The sequence below is a fragment of the Pongo pygmaeus genome, chromosome 11 (assembly GCF_028885625.2).
Source record: "Pongo pygmaeus isolate AG05252 chromosome 11, NHGRI_mPonPyg2-v2.0_pri, whole genome shotgun sequence".
Taxonomy (NCBI): domain Eukaryota; kingdom Metazoa; phylum Chordata; class Mammalia; order Primates; family Hominidae; genus Pongo; species Pongo pygmaeus.
Genome location: NC_072384.2, coordinates 113713820 through 113741308, shown reverse-complemented (window position 1 = coordinate 113741308; position 27489 = coordinate 113713820). Strand labels below are relative to the sequence as shown.

General features: G+C 34.0%; 1 protein-coding gene across 4 annotated transcripts in view; it reads right to left on the bottom strand.

Annotated features, from left to right (window-relative positions):
• The window catches only part of SPAG16 (sperm associated antigen 16), a 1161609-nt gene that overhangs the window by 1107705 nt on the left and 26415 nt on the right, over positions 1–27489 (bottom strand). For 3 of the 4 annotated variants that reach the window (XM_054478489.2, XM_054478490.2, XM_054478491.2), the window contains exons 4-5: positions 24820–24938; positions 17596–17733 (exon numbers count right to left, since the gene is read on the bottom strand). In XM_054478489.2, coding sequence (XP_054334464.1) covers positions 17596–17733; positions 24820–24938 — 257 coding nt within the window. The remainder of the gene's footprint in view (positions 1–17595; positions 17734–24819; positions 24939–27489) is intronic. The other variant, XM_054478492.1, reaches the window with a different exon arrangement.

Here is a 27489-nt window from a genome sequence, read left to right as displayed (position 1 = left end):
TTTTGAAACAGACATACATGTGTAATAATCATGGAAAATAGAGCATCCATCCCCTCAAGCATTTATCGTGTTACAAAAAATCCAATTTTACTTTCAGTTATTTTTAAATGTACAATTAACTTATGACTACAGTAACCCTATTGTGCTAACAAATACTAGGTCTTATTCATTCTAACTAATTTTTTCTGTACCAATTAACCATCCCTGCCTCACCCACACCCACCCACTACCCTTCCCAGTCTCTGGCAACCATCCTTCTACTCTCTATCTCCATTAGTTCAATTGTTTTGATTTCTAGATCCCACAGATAAATGAGAACATGTGAAATTTGTCTTTCCATGCCTGGGTTACTTCACTTAACATAATGACCTTCAGTTCCACCATGTTGCAAATGACAGAATCTCATTCTTTTTTATGGTTGAATAGTTCTCCATTACATATATGTACTACATTTCCTTTATCCATTCATCTGCTGATGAACACTTAGGTTGCTTTCAAATCCTGGCTATTGTGAACAGTGCTGCAACAAACATGGGAGTGCAGATATCTCTTTGATATACTGATTTCCTTTCTTTTGGGTATATACCCAGCAGTAAGATTGCTGGATCATATGGTAGATCTATTTTTAGATTTTTGAGGAACTGTGAACTGTTCTTCATAGTGGTTGTACTAATTTATATTCCCACCAACAGTGTACAAGGGGTTCCTTTTCTCCATATCCTCGCCAGCATTATTACCTGTCTTTTGGATAAAAGCCATTTCAACTGGGGTGAGATGACAGCTCATCATAGTTTTGATTGATATTTGCCTGATGATCAATGATGTTGAGCAGCTTTCCATATACCTGTTTGCCATTTGTATGTCTTCTTTTGAGAAAAGTCTGTTCAAATTTTTTGTCCATTTTTTTAATTGGAGTATTAGACTTTTTTCCTATAGAGTTTCTTATATATTCTGGTTATTAATATCTTATCAGATGAGTCGTTTGCAAATATTTTCTCTCATTCTATGGGTTTGTCTCTTCACTTTGTTGATTATTCCCTTTTCTATGCAGAAGTTTTTAACTCAATGTGATCCCACTTGTCCATTATTTTCTTTGGATGCCTGTGCTTGTAGGGTATTACTCAAGAAATTTCTGCCTAGACCAATGTCATTGAGAGTTTCTTTTAGTTTTCTCTTAGGAGTTTCATTTTGATTTGATTTTTGCACATGACGAGACATACTGTTCCAATTTAATTCTTCTTCATATGGATATCCAGTTTTCCCAGCACCATTTATTGAAGAGACTGCCTTTTCCACAGTGTATGTTCTTGGCACCTCTGTCAAAAATGTGTTCACTGTAGGTATGTGGTTTTGTTTCTGGTTCTCTATTCTGTTTCATTGGTCTATGTGTTTGGTTTTATGTCAGTACCACGTTGTTTTGGTTACTATATTTCTGTAGTATAATTCGAAGTCAGGTAATGTGATTACTCCGGTTTTGTTCTCTTTGCTTAGGATAGCTTTGCCTATTCTGGATCTTTTGTGATTCTATATAAATTTTAGGATTGTATTTCCTATTTCTGTGAAGAATCTCATGAGTATTTTGATAGGGGTCACAATGAATTTGTAGGTTGCTTAGGGTAGTATGGACATTTTAACAATATTGATTCTTAGAACCCATAAACATGGAATGTCTTTCCATGTTGCTGTGTCCTCTTCAATTTCTTTCATCAGTGTTTTATAGTTTTCATTGTAGAGATATTTCATTTATTTGCTTAAGTTACTTCCTATCTAATTTTATTTATGGCTATTGTAAGTTGGATTACTTTCTAATTTCTTTTTCAGATTATTCACTGTTGGCATACAGAAATGCTACTGATTTTTGTATGTTGATGTTGTACCTTGAAACCTTGCTGAATTTATCAGTTCTCATCATTTTTTTGGTGGATACTTTAGGTTTTTCCAAATATAAGATCATATCATCTGCAAACAAGGATAATTTGACTTTTTCCTTTCCAATTATATGCCATTTATTTCCTTCTCTTGTCTGATTGCTAGGACTTCCACTACTACATCGAATAATAGTGGTGACAATGGGCATCCTTTTCATGTTTCAGATCTTAGAGGAAAGGATTTTAAGTTTTCCCTATTCAGTATGACACTGTGGTATGACATATATAGTGTTTATTGTGTTGAGGTATGTTCCTTCTATACCAAATTTTTTGAGAGTTTTTATCATAAAGGGATGTTGAATTGTATTAAATTTTTCTCAGCATTAATTGAAATGAACATATGGTTTTTGTTCTTCATTCTTTTGATGTAATGTATCACACTGATTAACTTGCATATGTTGAATCATCCTTGCATGCCTGGAATAATTCCCACTTGGTCATGATGAATTATCTTTTTAATATATTGTTGAATTCTGCTGGCTGGTATTTTTGTTGATTTTTGAATCAACATCAGAGATATTGGCCTGCAGTTTTCTTTTTAGATGTGTCTTTGGTTGGGGTATCAGGGTAATATGGGCCTTGTAGATGAGTTTGGAAAAGATTCCCTCTTCCTGTATTTTTCGGAATTGTTTGAGTAGCACTGGTGTTAGTTCTTTAAATGTTTGGTACGATTAAGCAGTGAAGCCATCAGGTCCTGTTATTTTCTTTACTGGGAGACTTCATATTACAGCTTCAATCTTGTTCATTGTTATTGGTCTGTTCATATTTTGGATTTCTTCATGGTTTAATTCTGGTAGCTTGTATCTGTCTAGGAATTTATCCATTTCCCCTAGATTTTCCAATTTATTGGCATGTAGTTGGTCATAGTAGCCACTGATGATCCTTTGAAATTCTGCAATCCCAGTTGTAATGTTTCCTTTTCCATCTGATTTTACTTATTTGGGTCTTTTCCTTTTTTGTGCTTTAATCTGCCTAAGGATTTGTTGATTTTGTTTATCTTTTCAAAAGAATAACATTTTTTGTTTCCTTGACTTTTGTATTGCTTTCTTCATTTCAAATTCATTTATTTCTATTCTGTTCCTTTTTATTTATTTTCTTATACTAATCTTGGGTTAGGTTTGCTCTTGCTTTGCTAGCTTTTTAAGATGAATCATTAGGTAATTTATTTGAAGTTTTTCTTCTTTTTTGATGTAGGCACTTACATAAGTGCCTATAAATTTCCCTCTTAGTACTGCTTTCACTGTATCCCATAGATTATGGTATGTTGTGTTTCCACTATCATTTGTTTCAAGAAATTTTTCAGTTTTCTTCTTAATTTCCTCACTGATCCACTGGTCATTCAGGAGCATACTGTTAATTTTCTACATGTTCGTATGGTTTCCAAAATTCCTCTTCTTGTTGATTTATAGTTTTATTCCATTGTGGTCAGAGAAGATGTTTGATATTATTTCAATTTTTGAATGTTTTAAAACTTGTTCTGTAACCTAACATACAGTCTATCATTGAGAACGGAAATATCTATTAAGTCCATTTGTTCTACGGTGCAGATTAAGTCTGATGTTTGTCGATTTTCTGTCTGGAATACCTGTACAATACTGAAAGTGGGATGTTAAATTCTCCAGCTATTACTGTATTGCAATCTCTCTCTCTCTTTAGCTCTAATAATATTTGCTTTATATATCTGGGTGCTCCAGTGTTGAGTGCATATATATTTACAATTGTTATATCCTCTTGCTGAATTGACTGCTTTATCATTACATAATGACATTCTTATGAAGGTAAATCCTGCCAAGATCAGGTTCTTCCCTTCAAGGCAGTGGGGTCCCTTTTAGCCCAGAAAGTGTCTAGAAATGTTATGTGGGAGCTCAGGCCCGGAATGGGGGCCTCAGGACCCAGGCGTGCTGCAGAAAAGGCACAAACCAGTGCCTACTTCTGAGGCCCCTGGGGAAAGGGCAACACACGGGAACAGGCAGAGATACTTTGCAAGTGAAGGAAAAGTAAAAGAAAAACTCTCTACCCCTGATAGATGGAGAGGTGTATTAGTCCATTTTCACACTGCGCATAGACATACTTGAGACTGGGAAGAAAAAGAGGTTTAATGGACTTACAGTTCCACATGGCAGGGGAGGCCTCACAATCATGGAGGAAGGCAAGGAGGAGCAAACACATCTTACATGGATGGCAGCAGGCAAAAAAAGTGAGCTTGTGCAGGTAAACTCCTCTTTTTAAAACCATCAAATCTCATGAGACTTATTTACTATCACGAGAACAGCACGAGAAAGACCTGCCCCCATGATTCAATTACCTCCCACTGGGTCCCTCCCACAACACATGGGAATTCAAGATGAGATTTGGGTGGGCCAACCATATTGCACACCCGGCCTCTCTCAAATCTCATGTTTTACACTCAAAACACAATAATGCCTTCCTAACAGTCCCCCAAAATCTTAACTCTTTTCAGCATTAACTCAAAAGTCCACAGTCCAAAGTCTTATCTGAGACAAGGCAAGTCCCTTCCACCTATGGGCCTGTAAAATCAAAAGCAAGTTAGTTACTTCCTAGATACAATGGGGCTACAGGCATTGGGTAAATACAGCCATTCCAAATGGGAGAAATTGGCCCAAACAAAGGGACTACAGGCCCCATGCAAGTGCAAAATCCAGCAGGGTAGTCAAATCTTAAAGCTCCAAAATGATCTCCTTTGACTCCTGTCTCACATCCAGGTCACACTGATACAAGAGGTAGACTCCTGTGGTCTTGGGAAACTCCACCCCTGTGGCTTTACAAGGTACACCCTCCCTCCTGGGTGCTTTCATGGGCTGGTGTTTAGTGTCTGTGGCTTTTCCAGGTGCACAGTGCAAGCTGTCAGTGGATCTATCATTCTGGGGTATGATGGATAGTGGCCCTCTTCTCACAGCTCCACTAGGCAATGCTCCAGTAGGGACTCTGTGTGGGGGCTCCCACCCCATATTTCCCTTCCGCACTGCCCTAGCAGAGGTTCTCTATGAGAGCCCCACCCCTGCCACAAACTTCTGCCTGGGCACCCAGGCGTTTCCATACATCTTCTAAAATCTAGGCAGAGGTCACACACCTCAATTCTTGACTTCCATGCACCTGCAGGCTCAACACCACGTGGAAGCTGCCAAGGCTTTGGGCTTTGATCCTCTGAAGCAACAGCCTGAGCTGTACCTTGGCCCCTTTTAGTCATGGCTGGAGTAGCTGGGATGCAAGGCACCAAGTCCCTAGAATGCACACAGCAGAGGGACCCTAGGCCCAGCCCATAAAACTATTTTTTCCTCCTAAGCCTCTGGGCTTGTGATGGCAGGGGTTGTCACAAAGGTCTCTGACATGTCCTGGAGACATTTTCCCCATTGTCTTGGTGATTAACATTCAGCTCCTCATTACTTATGCAAATTTCTGCAGCTGGCTTGAATTTCTCCCCAGAAAATGGGATTTTCTTCTCTGTCACATCATCAAGCTGCAAATTTTCCAAACTTTTATGCTCTGTTTCCCTTTTGAAACTGAATGCCTTTAACAGCACCCAAGTCACCTCTCGAATGCTTTGATGCTCAGCAATTTCTTCCACCAGATGATAACCTAAATCATCTCTCTCAAGTGCAAAGTTCCACAAATCTCTAGGACAGGGGCAAAATACCACCAGTCTCTTTGCTAAAACATAACAAGAGTCACCTTTACTCCAGTTCCCAACAAGTTCCTCGTCTCCATCTGAGATCATCTCAGCCTGGATTTCTTTGTCCATATCATTATCAGCACTTTGGGCAAAGCCATTCAACAAGTCTCTAGGGAGGTCCAAACTTTCCCACATTTTCCTGTCTGCTTCTGAGCCCTCCAAACTGTTCCAACCTCTGCCTGTTACCCAGTTCTAAAGTCACTTTCACATTTTCTGGTATCTTTTCAGCAATGCCCACTATACTGGTACCAATTTACTGTATTAATCCATTTTCACACTGCTGATAAAGACATACCTGAGACTGGGAAGAAAAAGAGGTTTAATGAACTTACAGTTCCACTTGGCTGGGGAGGCCTCACTATCATGGTGCAAGACAAAAAGAGCAAGCCACATCTTACATGGATGGTGGCAGGCAAAAAAAAGGAGAGCTTGTGCAGGGAAACTACCCTTTCTAAAACCATCAGATCTCGTGAGATTTATTCCCTATCAGGAGAACGGCATGGGAAAGACCTGCCCCCATGATTCAATTACCTCCCACCAGGTCCCTCCCTCAACACGCGGGAATTCAAGATGAGATTTGGGTGGGGACACAGCCAAACCAATCAACAGGTAACCATCTTAGGCCTAATATTCCATCACAGCATGTAGAAGTACCCTACTCCTGAGGTAGCAGTATGAAACTCCTACAAAGACCAACTACAGATAGAAGGCAGAGTTTGGCCATAACACAGAGGATGGACAAAGAGACAGGAAAAGTCCTCATTCCCAAGGCTCAGGTACACAAGACTTCCCTAGTGAATATGGACTAAAAAGAGAGAAACTCTCTGCCATCTCCCTGAGATGGCAGACTGGCATCATCCTTACTGAGTACTAAGTGAAGAGGAGGAGAGAATTTAAGCAGAGTGAATGGAAAATATATAAATGAATGAGTTGATACTTTGTTGTGAAAGCACAAGAACCTCACTTGAATTCTCATTTAGAAAATGATTCCATTTTCTATTAGAAGTATGGAGAAAGGCTGTGTGTAGAAGTGATAAACTGTTTTGAAAAAGGATCAATGAATCTCTTCAAATAATTTGCAAAAAGAATAATGAATAAGATATTAGAACATTCATTTTAACCCCGTGTTTTTTTTAAAAAGTTGTACAGAATATCCTGAGTGGGCTATCAAAACAAGTTAGCTCTAAAGCATGTCAAGTTGAATGAATTTATCTAAATAATAATACTATATTTGTTTTAGAACGGTAGATAAAAATCCAATTTTATGTCTTTATAATCAGCTAACAGATACACTTACTTCATTGGAGTAATGCTAGTATGATAATAATATCATATTCAATATAGGAAATTCTTCATAGCAATGTGACCTTGTCAAGCTATATAACCTCTGTAAATATCAAATTTAGCACCTCCAAAATGGACATATAATGAGCTTCAAAGTGTATTCAATTAAATATTTTAGTAAAGTGGTTTACATAGTGTCTTGCACATAGAAAATAATAAATTACTCAATAAATGTTTCTGTACTCATAATCATCATCATCATTTCACAATATTGCTATTTAGTATAGTAAAAGAGACACACACAATTCTTCTAAGCACTAAATTTATCTTCCTACAATAAGGAGTGTGCCAGTAAGTAAATATCCTCTAATCGACCAAAAATATTAGGATATGTGAATATTAGTAACACTGTGTATCTTTTAAAAAATGAATTTAAAATTTTGTGAACATCTATTTTGAGTATACTAAATTGTCTTAATTTCAGTCACTTGAATTATATAAATGAGCTTACTTTTATCTTATGTGAAATGTAAACCCACAACATGTTAAAAATACTTTAAGAAATAATGCTGCAAAATTTCTTAAGCAGAACCATAAATGTGCAGCATTGCATCAATTCACTTTTTAAATATACATTATAAGCCTATTTGTGCTCGTCCCAGGAAACAAAGCATAGGAATTGACTGAAGTATTAGACCTTAAAGTTTTTCTGACCATTAAATTGGTTTTCAGGGACTTGCTTTCTGTTTGCACAATGAAGTCTATTCAGTAAAACAATTTAAATTCATTTCATGGTGGTGCTTCTCCTATTGTGACCTTCCTGCTGCCCATGTGCTTAGTAAATGGAAAATAAAAGTTGTACTAAAGAATAAAGTTTAAAATATTCACATAAGCAGCTAATATTTTAAACTATATAATATTTCCTCATCACATTAGTAGAGCATCTTCGTGTTAAAAAAAAACACAGCAAACAGACATTGTTTCAAGTACAACGCTGTTAAGAGTTACTCAGTGGAACATTCTATTTAAATGTGTACATTATAATGAAAACAATTTGCACATGCTTTGTCTTAATAAAATGGTACAATGATTATTTAACTTCTCCATTTCAGGAAACCAGCATATCAAAGTCTACAATTCAATTATGCAATATTAAGGTACAGATATTCTTATCGTACTATAAAATTATTGCCCCAAAACTCCATTTTCAATACGATATGAATATTATTTAATAGTATGCTCAAAAATATTTTGAAGTGAATATCCATGGTAAATAATTTTATTAACTGAATAGTTGTAAGTATTTTTGAATGATCATTTAATAATGAGTTTATTGGATTATTTTGTTATAATTTGGCAAAGTAAAGCACATAAACATTTTCTTGTTTACCTGCATCGAAGTAGGCCATCTTTGTCATATATTTTTCTCACGTGAAAAATTGAATCAAAGTAATTTCTGATAATAGTAGTTACATAATTATTAAATATTCCATTATCTTCAATTGGTTATAAACGAATTTACTTAACCCACTAAATTTTATATTGGAATAACTGTTGGACAGCCAAAATGGAATTCAATCAGATTAGAGAAAAACTTTCATTATATCCTAACCAAAAAAGAAAGGGGTATATTCATGTCCAGAAAAAAATACCTTCTTAATTTAACAAGCAATTACCTAAACACTAAAGCATGAAATTTTATGAGCCTCATTATTATCTTTATTTTCACAGTGTTTGTTTCTGAAAGTCATAAAACTAAATGGGTCTTCACAAAAGCTGGGCATTCTTTGACCTTTTATGGAAGTAAATTTTGAAAGTGAAATAAAGGTCCCTTAGTAAACCACCTTAATTTTTCCTCAATATTAATTGCCATGTAATTATGGTTTTCTTTATGCCTATATTCTCTGGCAGATTGTAAAATAAAGTATTTCATTATTTTTTAAATGGTAGTTTTTCATCTTCCTGTTAGTAATCCCAATCAGTATTATTTTCTTCAGGGCTCTCAATAAAGCCTTTCTGGTCTGCATTATATTTCCTTACTGTAAAAGCCTGGCAAAGGAAGACAATACTCAAAATAGAGCAAGACTGGTTACATGCCCAAGAAAATAATGCCTACCCCAAATAAATGCCATGAAAGGGGCAAAAATCACCAATTAACTGCTCTAAAAATTATTAAAAGCTTAACTAAAGAGCCAAAAGTTTAATAGCACACAATCACTTAAGCTCCTCTATGTACCAGGCACAGTGATAGGCCCTGGGGGTATAGTGAACACAAAACACAGTCTCTATTACATGGAACTGAAAATGCAACAACAAAATATAAACATTAGATAATTAAATGTGAAGGGCATAAATTTCAAGCTCCTTCATAAATATAAAGTATTAAATTAAATACAACTTAAATGGAGAGATACGCTATGTAAATAGAAGGACTAAAACTTGTGACAGTATCAATCCTTCCCCCCTCAAAAAATAGATATGCGCGCACACACACACACACACACACATATTTTTCCAAAATCAAGTTATATTTTCAACTTAGTCCCCATCCTATGTCACACCTACATCACCCGTGTCTGTGGAAATTGGCAAACTCATTCTAAAGGGTCAACTGATTTTCAATAAAAATGCCAAAGAAATTAAATGAGACTTAAAGATAATTTTCTCAAGAAATGGTGCCAGAACAATTATGTATTCCTATAGTAAAGAAAATTAACTTCTAGCTTCTACCTCACACAATGCACAAAACTTAAGAACAGATCCTACGTTGAAATAAAAGTCTATATTTTAAGGGTTTTAGAAGAAAACATAGAATATCTCTGTGACCTACAGTAGAAAATGATATATTCAACAAAATGTCAAAATAAATACCATAAAAAAGATAAGCTATGCTTCATCAAAATTTATAGTGTCTGCTCAACAAAAGATACCATTCATAAATTAAAGACACAAGCCACAGACTGGCAGAAAATATTCACAATATTATAACAAAGCACTTATATCCAGAATATACAAAAAACTCTTACAATTCAATTATAAGATCAGCAAGCAAAAGACATAAACATATAGAAAGCAGGATAAATGCTTTGTAGAATGCTTTTTAGAATGGTCAAAAAGCAAAAAAAAATTATGTTTAATATCATTTGTATACAGAAAATGCATATCAAAAATACAAGATGCCACAACACAACAGTTAAAATGGCTACAATTGAAAAGACTAACAACACTCAATGTTAGTAGCTGTTTAGAGCAACTGGAATTCTCATGTATTCCTACTGAGAAAGAAAAATGGACCAACATGAATGTGGGAATATGTAGTAGCAGTTCATACAGAGTTAAACATCCATCTATCCCCTTGATCCAGAAATTCCACTAAGTTTTTATAAGAAATGAAAACATATTCCCCTCAAATATTTGTACCTCAATGTTCATAGCAGTTTTATCTTTAATAACCAACTGTTGGAAATAACTAAATGGGAAAAGGATTAAAAAGTTGTAGTATACATTATACAACAGAATACTACTTAGCAATAAAGAGGAACAAATTACTGATACAGGCAAAAATAATACATTGTACAGACTTTATGCTGAGTATAAGATGCCAAACACAATAATATACTGTGATTCCATTTATGAAATTCTCAAACAAAACTAATCTAAAGTGAAAAAATTCTGAAGAGTGATTGCTGGGACAGAGAATGACTGAGAAGGGACATGAGGAAAACTTCCGGATAGATAAAAATGTTCTACCTTGAGATGAATGTGGAGGTTTAAGAGTTTATCTGTTTGTCAAAATTATATAGCTAAGACATATATTTCAATGTATATAAAGCATAACAAAAAAACTGTAAAAATTATATATTATAATAACTTGAGGTACAGTAGGGAATGGGTGAGAGTAGAAGTGAAATAAGAATGACAAAAGTACAGTGTTGATTATCCTTAGGTCTATGAGGTTCATTAGTCTATACTGTTTACTTTCTTTGAGTATATGGTAAGAAGGTAACATGAGATCTATCCTCTTAACAAATTTTTAAGTGTACAATACACTATCGTTGGTTGTAGTAAAATGATATATAACAAATCTGTAGCACTGATTTTTGTTTACCTAAAACTCTATGCCCTTTGATTAGTAATGCCCTATCTTCCTCTCCTCTCATCCCCTGGAAACCACCATTCTACTCTTTGATTCTATGAATTTTACCATATTAAATACCTCATATATGGGGAATCATGCAGTAATCATCCCTCTGTGACTGTCTTATTTCACTTACCATAGTGTCCTCAAGGTTCATGCATGTCCTCACATATTACAGAATTTCCCTCTTTATAAAGGATGAGTAGTATTGCATTGCATGAATGTACCATATTTTTTTTACCCATTCATCTGTCAATGAACATTTAGGTTGTTTCTATAATTTTGCTGTTGTGAATAATGCTGTAATGAACACAGGAGTGCTAATATCTGCCTGAGATCCTGGTTTCAATTCAATTCACTTCAAATAAATACCCAGGAGTGGGATTTCTTGATCATATGGTAGTTTGAATTTTAATTTTTTGAGGAACCTTTATTCGGTTTTCAGTGGTGGCTGCACCATTTGCATTCCCACCAGTAATGTGCAAGGGTTCCAATTCTTCCACATTTACATCAACACTTGTTATTGTTTGTATTTTTCTTTTTTTTTTTGAGTCATGCTCTGTTGCCTAGGCTGGAGTGCAGTGGCATAATCTCGGCTCACTGCAAGCTCCGCTCCTGGGTTCACACCATTCTCCTGCCTCAGCCTCCCGAGTAGCTGGGACTACAGGTGCCCACCACCATGCCCGCATAATTTTTTGTGTTTTTTAGAAGAGACAGGGTTTGACCATGTTAGCCAGGATGGTCTTGATCTCCTGACCTCGTGATTTGCCCACCTCGGCCTCCCACAGTGCTGGGATTACAGGCATCAGCTACGGCGCCAGACGTATTGTTTGTGTTTTTCTAATAATAGCCATCCTGAAAAGCATGAGGTGATTTCTCGTTTACTTTTGATTTGCATTTCCTTGACAATTAGTAACATTGAGCATTTTTCCATGCCGAAGCCTGTTCACATGCTTCTGCTCAAACTATTAGCTTCACATGCCACCTGGGGGAAAAAGTAAGTTTCTAGCAAAGGCCTCTACCACTAACCCACTGGTTAGAGCCACTATAGCCTCCTTGCTAATCCTCTAACAAGCCAACCTGTCTCCACCACATCCTCTTTATACTTCCTTTTTCCTCTGCCTGGAATTCCATTTTCCCAAGTTTATACTTGGCTTTTTCCCTCAGTCTCTTCGGGTTTCTGATGTGCTCCCCTGCTCCCTGCCCCATCCCTTACCAATCCTACATAAAACAGCACCCCGTCTGCTCCTTTACCTGTTATTTTTCTTCATAGCACTTACCACTACCTAATATATGTTGTATTTGTCAATATTCACATGTAGTCAATGGTTATCCTAATGTACTTAAAGAGTGTCAACTGTCTGGCGTTAAGAAAAGGAAAAGAAGCCTGTCACTAAGGTAGAAGGAGGGGCAGAACAGTATGATGTCACAGATGCTAATGGAAGATAGGAATAAAAAATAGGATATACAAATGGAAAAAAAAGACTGCTAAATTTGGGTGTCAAACAGTTCTCTTGTGTCCAAGGCCAATTGAGAAAAAGTGAAATGAAAGCCAGACTGCAAGATGTTAAAGTTCAAGTACACTGGTGCTTTTAGGAATCAATCATCCAAACGAGTTTTGTTTTTTTTTTTTTTTGCATTGTCTACAGTATGGAAAGAAGACATAAAATGCTAGTGAAAACAGGCAAGAAGATCAAGCAAAAAGGTTTTAATTAATAAAACTCATAGTAGTTATTTATAAACTTCAGACCAAAGTAAATCTTTTGGCATGACAACTACCAAATAAAACAAGGTTTATGAATGAATATAGTGTCTAAACTGTGAAAGATACAATTCTAAGTGATGTTTTATAATCTTTTTTTTTACTTTTTTTTATTTATTTTTTATTATACTTTAAGTTTTAGGATACAAGTGCACAACGTGCAAGTTAGTTACATATGTATACATGTGCCATGTTGGTGTCAACCACCAAATCTCTGCAACTGTGGTCATCTGCTTTAAATGCAATTTCAGACTTTTGCATTTCAAATAACAATTGGTCTACATTTCAATAGAAAACGTATGCTCTCCTTTTCTGAGAAAAACATTCTTCTTCAATATCCAGTATGGGAAATATTTTTACTTCCAATGTAACTATAAATTTTTAATAAGATCATTTTCTCCATAAAAACATCTATACAGAAATGTTCTCAACAGTTATTTTCCCAACTTTATATTTTGGAAGACAGATAATCTATATTTATAGCAGGTACAGAGAAAACTTATAGTCAAAAATTGACACTGTTGACAACACAGAAAATGACAATTCCCTGCTTTAATTATGACAATTCAAATGATATTTTAGTGGGAAATATTTTCTCCTTTCATTTCTTTCTTCATGCTTCATCATTGCTGAATTTAAAAAATATTAATGATGTGATTAATAAAAACCTAGAGATGACAGCGTTTAGTTATTGATAATAGCTGACATTTCAAAGCACTCTGTGATTTACAAAGCTCTTTAACATAGCTTGTCTCATTTAATTATCACATTATTCCATAGAAATTAATAACATTATGCAAAACAATTCCCAGGTTAGTAAGAAAACTGGGAGTAATTCAGTAAACTGAGTTAATAAGTAACAGAATATTAGAAGCCAGGTATTTGAACTTTAAGATCAGTACTCTTTCCATGGCAACTTTCCCCCAGATAAATATTAATTTTATAGCTGTATTATTTATTTGATTTTCCTAGATACATCACTAAATGCTATTAGTATAATCAAGAACAATACATACCTGCAACCTGACTTTTTTGTGTATTAAAAATTATTATTAGAAAAGTATTTTATATCTACAATTATTTTGCCTTAAGAAATATCCTAATCCTAAAAATACAAACATTAGCTCAAGTTCAATATAGGGAATCTCATGTTTATTACTAATTGCTATTTGAAAATTATCCTCAGAGGTCAAATTGAAAATCCTAGATGATTAAATACTACCATTTGGGGCAGGCTGGTAGCATGACAAATGTAGTTTGGAAAACTTTTTTCAAAACTTAATTGCAGCACTATTCACAATAGCCAAGAATGTGGAATCAACCTAAGTATCCATCAACAGAAGAATAAATAAATCAAATGTGGCACATATACACAATGGAATGTTATTAAGCCAGTTTTAAAAAAAGAATGAAATCCTATAATTTGCAGGAACACAGATGAAACTAGAGATTATTAATGTTAAGTGAAATAAGCCAGGTACAGAAAGACAAATATTGCGTGTCCTTACTCATGTGGGAGCTAAAATAGTTGATCTCATGGAGGTAGCAGGGAGAATGATAATTACCAGAGGCTGGGAAGTATGCAGGGAACGTTGGGTGGAAAGATGAAGAGAAATTGGTTAATGGATACAAACGGTTAGACAGAAGGGTTAAGTTCTAGTGTTCAATATCACAGTAGCGTGACTACAGTTAACAATAATTTATCATCTGTTTCAAAATAGTTAGATTAGAAATGTTCCCAACACACACAAAAAAAATAAATGTTTCGGGTGATGGATATCCTAAATACTCTGATTTGATTACTACACATTGTATGTATGTAATCAAAATAACACATGTACAATTATCATATGTACAACTGTATTTGATACATATGTATCAAAATATCACATGTACAATTATTGTATAAATGTATATACAATTATTATGTATCAATAAAAAAACTACTGACAAAACAAAAGAAAACTTCATTCTCCATTTTCTAAGAATGCATCAGTAGAACCAGGCTATAAGGAAGCACTTTACTAAAATGTGCTGTGCAAGCACACCATGCTTAATATCCACTCAACAAAATAAAGATTAAGTATCTACTAAGGATCAAGCAGCTTCCTTTCAAATCTTCCATGTCAAGTAGAGTAAAGCAAACACAAATTTTCCTTGTCTAATTTTTTAGATTGTAAGTTCTATTGAATGAGATAGATTCGAGAAATAGCCATAAACTGTTAAAATTAAAACTATAATCTGATATGTTAGTAAGACAAGATGTTTTATTTGAGTGATACATTTTAATCCTGGCTTCTTTTAACATTAAGTTAATAATCTGCATGAGTAATATATTATTTTATATTGTTGCTATTAAACGTAATATTCAACAAACGACCAGTACTTAACAATGACTATTCAATGTCACTGGAGCTAAACTTATGGCATAAAGAGGCTGCTTTGATCTATTTAAAAGAAAATTAGCAAACTCAAGCAGTAATTCAAAGGAGATCAGGAACTGAAACACTGTGCCAGGCAGCACTGTGAGAAATATGCTGTATCAAATTCCCAGTGAATCCATTAGATGAATATACAAAATCATAGTGAGCAACAGGGCAAATAGTCACTTTTGAGAAATGGAACGAAGAATAGAGAGAACACTGGTTCTAGTAATATATTCTTCTGAATCATCATACACTTCTAATGTAAAATATAAAATTCTAGATGGTACATTACATCCATAGATAATACAAAATTTATATACCTTGCAAAAACATTTCTACAAGTACAGACAATACCTGAATAAATGATATCATACAAATTATTTACTGCCATCTTTTACAAGAGCTTATTTTAAATATTTTCTCTACTTCTCAATGAAAAGGCATGTTTCTTTAAACTTATCAAAAATCTTAACAATATTATGTTCCTATAAGTTAGTTCCATCAATCTAATTTTGGTTTTAATATGATTCTTTAAGTGAGAAAGGCCCTCTTTAACTATATTTAATAAAAATGAATAAATAAATAAAACATGAACTCTGCTTCACATCTGAGCATTGATTTTTCCATATAACATTGCCTCAAATGAGCAGATTCACCCCAAGTTAATGCATTCACATATTCCTTATCAGAATAACACTGGCTGTTTATCTAAAATTGTTCACCAGGAATTGCATGTCTTCCATTAATTGTAGAAAGAAAGAAAGGTGTGGAGAGATTTGGCTTCTCTTCTATGAATAAATTTATGCCAGAAAATTACAAAACAAAGGTTTCCTTTCAGTAATTTTCTTTTAAGTTAGAATAAAATTTATTTTCATAAAATATATTAATAATGTACTCTTGAATGAAAAAGGAACTTACCAAATATGGTATTAGTGCAGTTTATATTTAAAAGGTACTCATAAATATGCATTAATATATATGCATTGAGGAAAGTCAAGACTGCTATTCAACAAAATGGTAAGTGGCTGGCCCTGGGTGGTGAAATTATGGATAGTTTATATTTTCTTTTATAAATTTTTTTATTTTTATAGATTAAGGGGTAAAAGTGCAGTTGTTTTACATGGATATATTGCATAGTGATGAAGTCTGGGTTTCTGGTATACCAATCACCCAAGTAGTGGACATTTTACCCATACTTGCTTTCCTCCAACTCTCCCACCTTTTAAAGTCTCCAGTATCTATTATTCCATTCTATATGTCCATATGTACTTATTGCTTAGCTCCTACTTATAAGTGAGAATATGTGGTTTTTGACTTTCTGTTTCTGAGTCATTTCACTAAGCGTGATGGCCTCGAGTTCCATGCATGTTGCTGCAAAAGGCCTGATTTCATTCATTTTTATGGCTGAATAGTATTCCATTGCATATAAATGCCACATTTTTTATCCCATCATCTGCTGATGGACACTTAGGTTGATTCCATGACTTTGTTATCATCAATAGCACTGCAATAAACGTAAGAGTGTGGGTGGAATTTTTATACAACTGAGTAGATACCCAGTAGTGGAACTGCTGGACTGAAGTCAAAACCACATTGAGATATCATCTTACACCAGTCAGAACAGCTATTATTAAAAAGTCAAAAATAACAGATGTTGGTGAGAACGTGCAGAAAAGAGAACACTCATACATGGTTGGTGGGAATGTAAATTAGTTCAACCTGTATGGAAAACAGTATAGAGAATTATCTTTTTTTAAAATAAACTTTATTTTTAGAGCAGTTTTAAGTTCATAGCAAAATTGATTAGAAGGTACAGAGATGTCCCATACACCTCCTACTCCCACACATGCACCGCCTTCCCCATTATCAATAGCCCCCAAAAGAGAGGTACATTTGTTAACAACTGATGAACCTACATATCATTATCACCCAAAGTCCACAGTTTATATTATTCCTTCTGGAGAATTTTCAAATACAGAAATTCCTCTACCAGGAATAAACTAGCACTTTCCTCTCGGCTTTCTATAAATTTAATTATTATTTCAGAAATTAGCCTATCTTTACAGGAGAAAATGTTATAAACCATGAAAAGACTATCAAATACATAAGGAAGTGAACGTTATATAACAAATGTACCATCTCCTAAACAACTCCCTGCATTCCCTTCTTGTTGGTAAGTTACAATTATGATAGTTCTGACCATCTGTTTAATTAATTTGCTAGTGAAGCCTCTCACATTCTTTACAACTAGAAAAATTCAGTTTTCCAAAATTAAGGCTCTGGTATATTACATATATCAGCTTCATTCAACTCTTTTATTTAGTCCAAAAGAAAAAGAAGAAAATGTCATTTAAAAAATAACATACTCAGCTGCTTGTTTGTAGTGCTTCAAATCTTTCTTTAAATTTTTGTTCTCATTTTCCAAAAGCATAATCTGGGTGTAGACATCTGGAACATTCCCAACAGTTCTAAGTTCAGTCACTCCTTTCTGTATTAACTCATACCTAGGACAAAATCAAACAAAAGGGTTTATGTCATTTCTTTCTGCCAAATTGGCTTAATTTATGTACAATTCAAAAAGTTAAGTCTCAGGGAGTGTTATAGTAATTAGTTGCAGTATTACATTTATAAGTTAAAATGTCCAACATTCATAATATATTTTAGAATAAAATATGACTTCTAGGTACCAATATCATCATGGTGTATAAAATATAATAACTGAACATCTCCTATGTTCCAGGCACTGATCTAGACAATAGCAAAATTGACAAAAATGTCTACGTCCCTATTTCATGGAGTTTCCATTCTAGTGGGGAGGGTGATAAGTTCTATGAAGTTAAATAAGCTGTCCAAAAGATATAGGAAGAATGAGGTGGAAACACTGATGGGAGTGCTTGTGCTATTTTATATAGGGTGGGCATGAATGACAAACATGACTGACAAAGTGATATCTGAACATAGATCTAAAGGAAATGAGGGACTGTGTTATGTGGATACCTGGGAGAGAAGCAGCTGGGGCAGATGGAGAAGTAAATGCAATGGCCCTGAACCAAGGAAGTGTTTGGCAACTACAAGAAAGAACAAACAGCCAGGATACCTGGAGTGTCTGGAACTGAAGCCAACTAAGCGACCAAGGAGAGAATGGTGAAAGATGAGTCAGGAAAACAGCAGGGAGCCACAGTGAGGAAAGCAATTTTACTCTGAATCAGAAGTAACCCATAGGAAGGTTTTGAGACAAGTGACACTGACCAGATTTATGTTTTAAAGGGATTAGTCTAGCAAGCATAGAATCAGAGAGACCAGTTAGCAGGCTATTGCAGTAGTCAAGGAGAGAGCATGGTGGCTTGAAGGAAGTTGGTAGCAGTGGAGATTATGAGAAGTAAGTACCTTCTAGAAATGCTGTCAAGGTGGGGCCAGCAGGACTCTCTGATGGATCAACTGTCAGATGTTGGTAAATGAGAGAAGGCAAGTGCGACTCCAGGGTTTTTGGCTGAGCAACAGATAGCCATTTATTTACTAAGTGGGGACAAATGCAGGAGGAGCAGATTGGCTGGAGTAATTAAGGGATTGTTTCCATTCGTGTTAAATGTAATATGCTTAGCAGACATTTAAGTGAAGACAAACGTTGAGTATACATGTTCAGAGTTCAGGAAAAAAGTCAGGGTTGGCAATTTAAATTTGGTAATCAACATTATAGATACTATTTAAAGTCATGAGACTGAAAGAGACCAGCTAGGCAGTGAGAAATGAAAGTAAAGAAAGAAAGAAATGAAGAGGTCCTAGGAGTGAGCCATGAACACTACACTGCTTCCAGGTTGAAGGGAAAACACTACCAAAAAAGACTAAGCAAGAGAGGCCCGTGAAATAGTGGGAGAATCTGAGAGCTGTGCCCAGGGGCCAAATGAAGAAAGTGTTCTAAAAAGGAAGAACTGAACAACAGTGACAAATGCTGCCAGGAGTCTGAAAAGAATACTGAGAATCAATTACTGAAGTTGGCACTGTGAAAGTCACTATTAAAAAAAAAAGTTTTCAATAGAGTCATGCAGATAAAAGCCAAACTGAGAGTACATCTGAGAGACTCGGAAATGAGGAAGTGGCAACAAACTTTTTTCAAGGAGATATGCTCTAAAGCAAAGCATAGGGAATCAAGATGAACTTAGAAGAAGATATGAAATCTAGGGTGGTTCTTCTCTTCCTTTTTTAAAATGTGAGATATTATTGCACATCTGTATGCTTATGGGAATGACCCAGCAAAGAGGAAAAAAACTGACAATGGAGGTAAAAGACGGACGATTACAAAAGCAGTATCCTTAAGTCTGTGAGAGGGGCTGGTATCAAGCAGACAAAATGAAAGTTGGCTTCAGATAACATTAGAGTCTGAGGGAGAAGAGAAGAACACCTGAGGCCAGAGGCAGCAGGGTGGTAAAGAGGGAGGTGGGAGTGATGGAACTTCTATTTTCTCAGTGAAATAAGAAGCAACATCAGAGAATCAATTGCAGATTGTAAATAATTACAATTTTAATCACTGTGTATGGCAATCAATAAAGTTAAAAAAAAATTTGAGCACAGAAAAATATTTCAAGTAATAAAGTTATTAATAAATCCCTACAAAGTTTGCTCTAGATGAGCTAAATATTAGAGCTAAAAATTATAAATTATCAGTAGTTTCATATTATAAATCATAATAATGTTACATATTTATAAAGTCACATATTTTGTGTTACATACTTTATCTGATTTTTTCTAAAAAAAGAGCAAGAGGATCCCCCCAATAGAATATCCTGAAGATTAAGATAATTGAGTCAATATTCCATTATATTTGCCACAATTTATAAAACAGGAAATAGGTATCAATTGAATCATAAATTCAGTAAGTAATCTGTACTAGGAATGTGATTTATACTTATCTCAGAAGAGAAGACATAGGGATTGATTGAAGTATTACACCATAAGCTTTTTCTGACCATAAAATTGGTTTTCAGCACCTTGCTTTATTTAATGTGGAAAAACCACTAGAGAAATTTTCTATGAGGAAAAAAGTGATTTAATAGTTTTTCCTCTAAATTAAATACTATAAATAAAATAGTATGTGATAAAAGAAGCACAAATCCAAATACAACATTCATTACATAGTATATATCTCAGGACATTCAAAAATTATTTATCAGGTAAATTTTCTGCCATCCATATAAAAATATGAAAGATGACTTCAGGCTCATTTTTAGATAATAATACAAGTAATTAGGAATTTTAATGCACAAACTACAGAAGTATATTTCTCAATAAAATCTGAATTCTCATACATAATATTTTTGTGGTTTGCTTCAGTTTGTATGTATCTGTTGTTTTGTTTTGTTTTAAGAAATATCCTGACTTTTTATTTTTTCTTCTTTTTCACTCACTCTTAAAATAAGAGTGAAAAGTGTTCAGGTGGGAAAAAAGATTGCCATAACTATTAGAAATTTTAAATATAATTTGATCTCAATGAAACTGCCAATAAAATTATCACTAATAAAATTGCATTAATTCTCTTAATATTTACCAGGCGATCCATAAACTACTTAGAATTATATAGAAATGGAGAATATATATGAATTTCAGGGAGAAAGTACATAGAAATTTCATAAAATTTTGTCCACATAACAAAAGCATTTAAGACTCACTGCCATAAATAATGAATATTATGACAGAATTCCAATAAACATACAAATGGTGTCAGAAGAATAAGGATTATTTTTCCCTCATGGTGGCACCCAAGGCATAGGATGTAAAAGACAGGGGAAAGGTCATCTTGATTATAATCTCCTTATACGAAGCCTATAATGAGAACTTTTCCTCGTTTTCGTAAAGATTTAGGGAAATACATTACCAACACAGACAAAATTAATTACTGTACAAACTAAGGATGTTAGAATCCCCAGCACTATCGCGACTATCACTTAGAACCAGACAGTCTCTCTCAGGAAAAATATAGCACGGTTGACATGTTTATTACTGGCCCCAAGATTCCTCAAACCAATATAGAAAATAGGCACAAATTTGAATTCTAAATTAATATTTTCTTAGGTCCTTTTAGTATCCAGCCAAGCCAAAAGGCACCTTTATTAATTTTTTCAAAGATTCTCTTGTATAATTGTACAATATAGCCCTGTGGTTAGGAGACTGGTCTTTAAGATCAGTATGTCCTAGGTTGACTCTGCCACTTACTGGCCATGACGTGGTGACACTCACTGAGGAGATTTCCTAATCTCCCTATCCCCTTTCCTTATCTCCCTATCCCCTTTCCTTACCCATAAAATAGAAATATGGCTGTGGCTACCTGCTAGATACAGTTGTTGGGAGAAGTAAATGAAATAATGCATGAGAATATACTATATCAATAAAAATGATACAAAGTAAATTTCTGAGTGATAAGCCTAAGGCTTCACCTTCTTAAATATTTTTAAATCCCTCATATTTAATAAACACGGTATTAATTTTGTTTTAAAAATTTAAATTAAATACTCACCTAAATGGCTGCTCTCTTAATATTATAGTACATAAATCTGTGCAGATGTATTTATAGTGGTCAAATTTATCATAATGTAACAGCAAAAATTAGCTTTTGCTAACTTTTATGTTATGTAGAAGAGTCACTACATTCCTGCATTAAACTTAATAATGACTGGGGAAAAAATATTCTTATGGGACATATAACTAGAAGCCAAGTCCTCACTAATTGAAGAAACAGCAATAAGATCAAATGACAAAGGAACAAATATTTGTGTAGTGTTCACTGGGAATCATTAATGTATACACAACACCATACATATTTCCTGTACATACTTGGGCAACATAAGGCTATATCATAAGGCTATATCATAAGGGCTATATCAAAGGTAATTTTAATTCTAGGCTCTGGCTTTAAAACTTAACCATCCCCAGAAAGTTATAACTGCACTGCTCACATTTAAGTGATTAAATGTTATGACAAATTTTATCGTCTAAAAGCTGTAATATTTCTTTCATGCAAACTAATGAAATATACTCTTAATTTACAATCTCTTCCATTATTAAAAAAATTAAATTAGCAATTAAATGTTATAAATAATTGTACTATTACTTTTGATGGCATTTTCATTACCACCCTACCTTCTGTGAAATGGTGCGAATAGGCCAAACTGGAGAGAACCAAGTGTTGAATAGGAAGTAAAAAGGTGAAGAAAGAAAAAAAATTTAAACTCTGTTTTCAAAACATTGGCTGGAAAGGGAAAAATGGTTTAAAAAGAAGTGTAGTAAGAGGCAAAAAAAGTAAGAATGTATCTTTAGGGTGAGTAGTTCTGACAATGTTAATAGGGGAACAGTCAGTGTAGGAAGACAGATGGATGACATATGCTCAGGTAAGGGTACTGAAATTAGATTATCATATTTTCTCCATTTTAATTTCTTCTTTAATTTTCCCCCCTGAAAAATTACCATTGCCCATTGATAATTCTAAAATAGGCATATAAATAGAATTGAAGCATTGACTAAACCTGCAATGGAAACTTTTTAGTGGTTCATAGAACAAATTCCTACTGTGTTCTGGCAACTCTTTTCTGTAAAAAGGGTCAGAGAATAAATATTTTAGAATTGGCAAAACTATCTTTGCAGGCCATATCACCCCTGTTGTGACTAATTAACTTTGCTTTTACAGAGTGAAAGCAGCCATATACAATACCTAAAGAAAGGTCATGTCTGTGTTCCAATAAGATTTTATTTTAAAAATCAGGAAGCAGGCTAGATTTGGCCCAAGGATCTTAGTTTTCTAACCCTGGATTTAAAGGATCTATTGCATTTTCTGCTTGAGGAGTGAAAGAACCTATATCAAATTTTACTGCCCAGTGTTTTGTTTGTTTGCTTATTTTAACAAACTAACACAGGAAAATCCTTGTTTGGTCATGTTTTGAAAGATTAAGTGAATTCATAGCAATGATATATTCTAAGTGTTTTTTCCTGCGGTAAAAATGATAAAAAATAATATATTTAATATTCCTATAATTTTACTATGTAGAACAGGTGAAGTTTTCTAATCAAAATAAAAAATGTTTCATATGAAATAAGGTATTCAATACAATGTAATCTCATTGCAAACTGGCAGCTAGGGATAAGGATAAAATTACTTGAACCATAATATTCTAAACTCATAAAGAGATACGTTATACCAATTTTATCTTATGACTAGTATGCTTAGTTTGGGAGGACTTTAAATCCTAATACTAACAGTAATCTAGTTTCCTGAAATTTCATCTCAATTCAGATTGCTAAATCTAAAAGTAAAATATGACAATAGTCACCAAATTGTTAACAGTATACTTGGATCCAGATTATTCTAAGAAAATCATTTTACACTTTGGACTGGCCTAACATATAAGCATCACATGTCCTAACACATATTGTTGGAACACAGAAAGTTAAGTGAATCATATTAATCTTTCACTTTATTAGCACTGTAAATTAATCATCTACCTACTTTTACAAAAAATATATTTTCTAGTACATTTGTAATTATTATATTTCTTAGGGATATTTTTACAAAAAATTATTTTAAATAATTCACACTATTTCCAAATTTAAGAGAAGCAGTATTATTTTTCTTCCACTGAACTTTGTTTTTCTTAGACTGTATTAATGAAAAATAATTCTCCTCATAGAATTTATTAACATTAGATGTGCAATTTAAAATAATGAAACTGATTGCTCTTATGTGCATGTTCTCAGAAGATGAGAACTAAAAAAAGCAAAAAATAAAAATTTATACCACAGCTGGATGAGTAAAAATTACAAATTATCCATACATTGCAAATTTATTTAAAATTAGGAATTAGTCCTAATTACAAACATCTTTAGATATCATATTAATCCCCCTTTCTAGAATACGCAATAGCTATTAAAGTTCAAATATATTTTCATAGCTAATCATTTAATAAATTTATTTAAACAATGTCAGGAAACTGAAAGTATGCCTGCCTGGTGACATTATTATTATAACAAAGGAATAAAGGTACACTTACTGATTTTCATAACTAGTTATTAAAATTTTCAATTATAACAAGAAAATATTGTGTTTAAGTGATATTCAAAATACAATTCCACTTACTTCTAACTGAAGAATATTCATAGAAATATAATCAGCTATGTGAGTAGAAAAAGACAAGCCATTACACTATAAATAAAATAAGGAAGTAAAGCAGTACTGTTTAGTATAATGTCTAAATACAGGAAATACTCTCAATAATTACACAAAAATATTAGGAAATGTTTTCATAAAATAACTTTGTGTTTTATAACTCCAGGAGATATTCAAGTTTCTTGATTTTTAAAAAATTACTTAAACTTAAATATTTGGGAAAGATGTTTAATAAAAATGTCTTTGTAACTGCTATTCTGATTTGTGTGTGTGTGTGTGTGTGTGTGTGTGTGTGTGTGTTGTGGTTTCAGAGCTGGAGATGGGAAAAGTTTCTAGTCATTTTTCATAGGCTGAGTCATTTCAAAGTCTCCTAAGACACTTAAAAGTGTATATGTTAAATGTTAGAATTTTAAGAGAACTATTTATCGACATAATTGTTTACCATTCAGACTGAAAGCAATCAAGAGTTCTGGTCATTCCCATTTTGATCAAGAAATTGCAGAGAAAGTCTTCTATTACTTCAGGTACTGCATGCTTTGAAGGAAGAACTGTTTTCCGTTCCTGAAATTTAAATGTGCATTTATTTATTCTGAAAACATCAAAGCATTAATTAATGATATAGATAAGCCTTCGACTCATTCATTCATCCACTCATTTTTTTTCCAACAATGTTTGTTGACTATTATATGCCAGGAACCATTAATATTTTAATTACTAGGGATAAAGCAGATGAAAGCAAACAAATCTCTGTCCTCCTATTAGTCAAGTGGATGGAGACAGAATACGAATAACTAAATAAAAAACATATACTATGACAGATGGTACTAAGTACCTTGGGGTGGGGAGAAAGTAGAGGACTAAAGATAGAACCAAGTGTAGGACAAGTATGTGAAGTTGGGTTGCTACGTATTTAGGGTGGTGAAGATGTCATTGATAAAACTGTTATCTGAGCATAAATCTAGACAAAGAGGCAGAGTGTCTTATGTTCCGGTTGGTATCTGCATCAGCAAGTGCAAAGGCCCTGCAGCAGGAGTGTGACTGGATTGTCTAAAGGATAGTAAGAAGGTAGGTTTGCCATTTCAATAGCACATAGCATGTTAACCAAAAAAAAAGAAAAAAGAATGCATGGACCTTTTAATGCTTTTAATTATCATTTAAAAAGAAATACAGTAATTTTACTACCATGACTTTTAGAAACACTATGGAGAAAATAATTAGTGACAACAGGAGCTTACACTACTATTCCACATGGAAGTCAGTCAGTCTATCAACTAGATCAGGGGTCAGCTAACAGTTCTTATAAAGTTTGTTAGAGCACAGCATGCCCATGCCCATTTGTTTACATATTATGTATGGATGCATTTGCACTACATGAGACAGTTGACTAGTTGCCACAGAGTCCTTATGGCCCTCAAAACCTAAAGTACAAGTTGAGCAATCCCTAATCCGAAAATCCAAAATCTGAAATGGTCCAATAGCCAAAAATTTTGAAGCACCAACATGATACCACAGGTAAAAAATTCCATATGCAAGTACTTAACACAAACTTTGTTTCATATACAAAATTATTTAAAATATTATATAAAATTACCTTCAGGCTATGTGTACAAGGTGCATATGGAACATAAATGAATTTCATGTTTATAACTGGGTCCCAGCCCCAAGAGATCTTAGTGTATATGTAAAACTAAATAATCCAAACCTATAGCTTTTGGAACTTTATATTTGTTAAGGCTTGAGAGGAATGGGACTATGTGGCCTGAGCCACATAGCATGAAGCTGCAACTTCTGCTTCTTCGATTATAGATTAAATGTCTTCATCACTGTCCTAAAAATGATTACAAAAGATGGAATACCACCAGAGATAAGACAAGACCCCTTTAGAACACTGCCCTTCCTTGCAGAATGTCAAAGCAATCTTCCTTGGAATGTAGCAAGCTGTAATCAATCAAATCACTACAAACTATGTAATGACCTTGTATGGAAAATGCTGCAACCCTGTAAACTTCTGTTTCTGCCTATATAAGTGAAAACTTCCCCACTTTGGAACACTCACTCATTCTTTTGGAGACTGTGTTTCCCAGGTGGCTATCCTCAAGCTTTGTACTTGAATAACACTAAATCATATTTTCCAAATATCATTATCATTGATATGTATTTGCAAATATTCCAATATCTGAAAAAAAATCCAAAATCTGAAATACTCTGGTCCCAAGCATTTTGGATAAAAGATACTCAAACTGTATGTAGTATTCTGACAGAACATCTTAGCAGACCTAAAACTAGAAAAATGAAGACATTTCAGCAAGCAACAAATGAAATTAGTACAGCCATAAACATTATCATATCATGTAAGTCAGTGTACAAAATAAATCAAATAATTGGTAGTTTCTTAAAAATGCCAAGGAATAGGGAATACTAATTCTATTTTATGGAATGAAGTGTTGCTCGATAAAAATAAAATTAAAAAAATAAAACAATCATCGTCTCTTGAGTGCTGTCATTTTCTTCGCATTGGCAAGAAGTCACTAATTTGTTTGCTGACTATTTGAATAAGCAGATCTAGTCTCACCTACAGAAACTCAGCAGCAAATTTTCCTTTTGTCTTCTCTTTCCCAAGCTGGTAATGGTTATATAACAGGTTACACAGAATGCACAGAATGTTTACATGGCAATCCAATGAGGAAAGAGGATCTTTGCTGCCCCAAAAATTCTTTCCAAAAGTGCTATACAAAATTCAACACTGATGTTTATTACTGATAGCTGTTATGACATTCACAATAGTGGTGAGTTGAGGCAAATTTTGGGGCTACAGAAAAATCCTGACAAAGGGGTAGAATGTAAAATTACTTTTGTAAAGTTCAAGAAGAATAATTTGGAAGGAGGCAGTTCAAGATGGCTGAATAGAAGCCTCCGATCATTAACCCTGCAGGAACACCAAACTGAAGAACTATTCACACAAAAAGGCAACTTCATAAGAACCAAAAATCAAGTGAGTAATCACAATACCAGGCTTTAACTTCATATTGCTGAAAGAGGCACTGAAGAAGGCAGAAAAGACAGTCTTGAGTTGCTGACACTACACCTCCTCCATCCCTTGGCAGTGGCCAAG